The sequence below is a fragment of the Eubalaena glacialis genome, chromosome 3, assembly GCF_028564815.1.
Source record: "Eubalaena glacialis isolate mEubGla1 chromosome 3, mEubGla1.1.hap2.+ XY, whole genome shotgun sequence".
Taxonomy (NCBI): Eukaryota; Metazoa; Chordata; class Mammalia; order Artiodactyla; family Balaenidae; genus Eubalaena; species Eubalaena glacialis.
The window spans coordinates 32,332,434-32,337,185 of record NC_083718.1 but is presented as its reverse complement, the minus strand read 5'-3'; the positions used below and the strand labels follow the sequence as shown (position 1 = coordinate 32,337,185).

General features: G+C 38.2%; 1 protein-coding gene across 1 annotated transcript; it reads right to left on the bottom strand.

Moving 5' to 3' along the window:
- Positions 1–2,518: 2,518 nt before the first annotated feature.
- Positions 2,519–3,850, bottom strand: LOC133087808 (dnaJ homolog subfamily B member 6-like). The gene is given in 2 exon segments (XM_061185446.1): positions 2,519–3,496; positions 3,498–3,850. Coding segments are annotated over 2 exon segments (726 nt in total). The 5' UTR covers positions 3,675–3,850; the 3' UTR covers positions 2,519–2,947.
- Positions 3,851–4,752: the final 902 nt, after the last annotated feature.

Sequence of the window (4,752 nt, the reverse complement as noted above, 5' to 3'; positions counted from 1 at the left end):
TATTTATTCATCCATGTAAGGTATTTTTAAGTCCCCATATTAACATCAGCATGTATTTAATCAGAACGTAAGGTAATTTGTGTTGTCAGGTTTTGTTTGGTAGAAATTTAGGTATTTTGAGTATTTAAGTTTAAAGTCCATAGTATTACCTTAAATTAAAATTTCAGAATGTAGGTACCCGTCTTCTGTAAAAGGATAATAACTATGTGAAGGCACAGTGGATTTCTTTTGAATACTTTTTTTTTCATTGATTTTTATTATAAGTATAAACTAAGAGATACATTTCTCTGGAGAAAAGTTTACCTCCTGGATAAATAAGATCATGCTAAAATTTGTGAATAATATGTATTGCTTTTGTAATAAATATAATAAAAGTTATTTTTAATTAAAAAGTGCAGCTAATTTTTAAAATCACACACAAAAGAAGGTAATTTTTGGTACATTATACATACACAATAGTAACACCATGCAAAATATATTTGAAGCTAGCTAGCTTCTTTAAAATGATTCTCAAATTATTAGATTGTGTATATATTTCCAACTGGTGGTTTTAACTGGTGACTTCTGCCTTTATCAAGTTCCATTAGCATTTCAAAATGATATTAGTGGGATCATTACTGCCATGCATTATCAACATCCTAGAGCTTTATTAATTTATGTAATGAATATTTAATGATCACCTATTGGTTGCCATGCAATGACTAAACAAAGTCTGTCCTCTTTCTAGAGTTTATTATTAGAAAGGATACAGTTAACAGCAAGTCTGTAACCCATCCCTCCCTTCTGGGAGGGAATGCCTTCCCCTTATAAATGACCTTGACCAAAACCATTTTTAGATAATAGTTATGCAAATATTTATGAATAAGGAACTTGGAACACTCTAGGATGGTTAGCAATGGAGATAAAATGAAACATTCATGGTAACAGTAAAACAATTATAAATTCTATAAGCGCAAGGGCTCTGATAGCATGAAAATGACTTAGGAATTCTCCCAGTTTGAAATTGAGAGAAAGTGCTAAATGTATGAGCTTTAGTAATGTATCTGGAGGAGTAACAATAATGAGGGTGTCAAGGGTGTGATTTCCTTGGAAAACTCTCCAAGCCCTTTTGTTAAGTTTTCTCTTATTCAGCAATCAAGCCACTGTTTGAAGAAGGCTGGGAGTGTCTTTGATCATTCTCCCTGTTTTATAAATAGGTGAATGAACACCCTTATTGTGTGACTCACCTCAATATTGATGGAGTTTTTGTCAAATTATAAGATTTGTGATGGTGAGGGCCCAATAAACACATAACATACTACTTTTCAATATAGCTGGAAACTTAAAAGATGATCAGGATTAGAAAATGACTGGAGAGTGCTCCAGTGTTGGGTAATGGTCATTATTTGCTTTATTTCTGTAGCCATAATTGTTACATCATGTGTTAACTTTCTCCAGGGTCTTCACCGGGGACTCACCATGAGGAGGGTCAGCCTTTGGGTTCGCTAGCTTGTCCTTGTTGGTGACAACCCCACTGGTACTTCCTCTGGCAGTCTGGCAATAGCCTGTTACCATGCTTTATGGTCTTGAAGTATTCTGCACCATCCAACCTACATTCATTGTCTTGAACTCATTTGAGAATTTGATAAAAGCTAAGGAGTCTCTCCCCAGAAAAGGTACACACACATAAGTTGTACATACAATTTAGTGGGGGGTCGTGACCTCCTGAAACCTATTCCTGGACCTCAAGGTAGGAAACCAGGAGGTAGATGATAATCTACACACATACTCATACACCTCATCTTCCTTTCTTTCCTTTGACATAAAAAATGAAGACATCTATTTGATATTAACTCTTAAGCAGAGAAGGGGAATATATGAGATTCTGAAATGCTCACTTTTTTAAACTGGACATGTGGATTAGTTAAGAATTTGAATAGATTGTAATAAGATAACATTGCTAATCATGGAGAGTAATGTTTTCGTTTTCTTAAAAACTTAAGGGAACAAAGTCTTTCTTCTTCTCATTAAGCCAGCTGCATTTTGGGCAGAATAACTCCCTTCTGAATTTCCAAAGACATTTAAGTACGCTTTTTGGTTGTATATGTGATACCACACGTTTGAAAACTAAGTCAGATTCTATAGGTGAGTTTCTCCTTGCAATCAAGTGAAATAATTTCAGAAGCATAGGAACCCTTGGGAAGAGCATTCCAGATATAATGGGACCTCGCCTCAAAAAGTGTACTGCCCTTCACCAAGTATCCAGCCTACTTTCAGGTAATAGCTTGTTTACCCGTTTGGGTTTTCTTAATTAGTGATCCATTTACCTTATTGTTTTTTTTTTTTTTTTGCATTTATTTTCTTTTTTTTTAAGCAAATGACAAAGACCCAGTTTACCAGCTTAACTTTTTAAACCTAAGCTTAACACATTACATATGTAAACAATTGTCAAAACTTACTAAGTTGCCAGCATTCATGCACAACTAGAAAACATCCTCAATTTATATTAAACCAGAAATGTATTACCATTAATGCATTAATGTCTTTCACTACTATATACTGAAAAAAACTTGAAATTACTTTTGTGGAAGATTCGCCCTGGCGATGTTAACTTCACAGCAGGCTGACACTACTTGGCTCATGTTTCAAACACAATGGAAAAGCAGGTCCCTGCTGGTGTTAGTGTACGGAAGAGTCACGGCCACCTTGGATTACATTTAATAAAAAAGCAAAGTGCATACAGAGATTTACAACAATTTTAAAGACAAAAAAAAAATGGTCCTATCATGTGGTCCCAACAATAAACTCAAAAGTCTATGACAAGTAGGGCTCCGATGAACTGTGTATAAATACTTTAGATTAAGTACAGTTATACTGAAAGTCGAGTTCCTGTGAAATCTTCAAAAAAATGTTCCTGTCAATCCTCCCACGCGCCAGAGGGAACGCTCTGCTGCGCACGTGCGGAGAGCTACTTGTTATCCAAGCGCAGCAGCTGCTCCTTACCATTTATCGTCAAGGACTTCAGCTGGCCGTCTTCTTCAACTTCCACTCTCTCTTGACCATTCTCGACAATCCACTTTGTAGTGATTTTTCTGCCATTAACCACTTCAGTAGAAGTTGATATAGATTTGTAGTTGCCCATCCCACTGCCACCAAATGCCGTGGAAGAGAATGAAGTGAGGCCCCCGTGACCTAGTGAACCAAAGGAAGTGAATCCTGTATCAAAAGAAGAAAATCCCCCTCCAAAAGAGGGAAATCCACTGAAAGCGGAGAAAAACAACCCCGTGCCTCGGTTCCGGCTTCCGCGGGGGACCCTTCGATTCTCAAAGAAGTCCTCAAACGGGTCTTCGAAGAAGTCGAATGAAAATGGGTCCCTCCCACCAAAAAATTCCCTCTAGGCATCATCTGGGTTTCGGAATGTGAAGCCAAACTCAAACGGACTGTCGAAATGACTTCCACCTCCACCACCACCGTTTAACCCTTCTTTGCAGTATTTGTCATAGATGTCCCGTTTTTTTAGCATCTGATAACACCTCATACGCCTCAGCTACTTGTTTGAATTTTCCCTCCGCTTCTTCTTTATTCTCAGGATTTTTATCTGGATGCCACTTCAGTGCCAGTTTCCTATATCCCTTTTTAATATCCTCGGCTGAGGCATGTCTCTGCACGCCTAGAACTTCATAGTAATCCACCATGTTTTAACCGGCTGTTGGAAACGAGTCCGAGGACGCGGGAGCCGGCGGCGGAAGGCGCGGCGGGGCGGCGACCGGGGCTCCTCGGCTCAGACACGGCGGCGCGGCTGGCGGTGGCGGCTGGGCTGCGATGGTCCTCGCGCTTTCCTTTCTCTCCTTTCTCCTACCTTATTGTTAACATTCAGTTTTCACTTCCTAGGTTTTCTCTTTCATCCGTTGCTTTTTTAGAATTTGTGCATGGGATGGAAAACAGCCTCTGGGCACAATTTAGTAAAGTCTATTAAACATTTTTTTCCAAATTTAAATTCCTGGGTCCTTTCACTCAAATACCAGTTGACCCTTATTTTCTTGTATTCATCAGTGTTTCAGATTAGAGTTGGTTTCAGCTGAAGGTGTCACCAAATCCAAAATAACAGCACCTTACACATGCAGAAGGTTACTACTCTCACCTACAATGTGCTGGATTCTACCTCATAGTACAATATAGCTACTCAAGCTACCAGAATCATATCTACATTCCAGTCAGTAAAAAGGGAGCAAAAAGGGTACACCAACTTCCTTTAAGGGTGTTTTCTAAATGTTGCACGCAGTACTTATTCTCATAGCTCATGGCTATATATAACTGCAGGCAGGCTGATATGTATTTTTTAAAAAAAAATTCCAAGTGACCTTGTGCCAGCTATAATTGTGGTTTAATTACTAAAGAAGAAGGATGGAATGGATTTTGGGAATGAATAGCAATCTGCTTCAGTAGGTAATAGGGACTTTGTAGTAAGTCTGAAGGGACATAACAAGGTGAGCAGTAGTCTTTGAAGAGTTATATTGCTACCACTTAAAGGCACACTATTTGTCATTCATCAAGTCTGATCTTGCTGTAGTGCATGTCTGTCTTGACTCACAAGCAAAGCTTATTCTACAATGTTTCATGAACAGTTTGACCTTTTTAAAATTTATATATTTTATTCTCATGTAATCTGCATAAAGGCTACTTTTCTGGCCCAGGTTTTTCTTGGTGAGGCATTCAAGAAACATCAACTTGGTAAATAAAAAATAACCAGAGAAGCAATTTAGATCTTTTCTG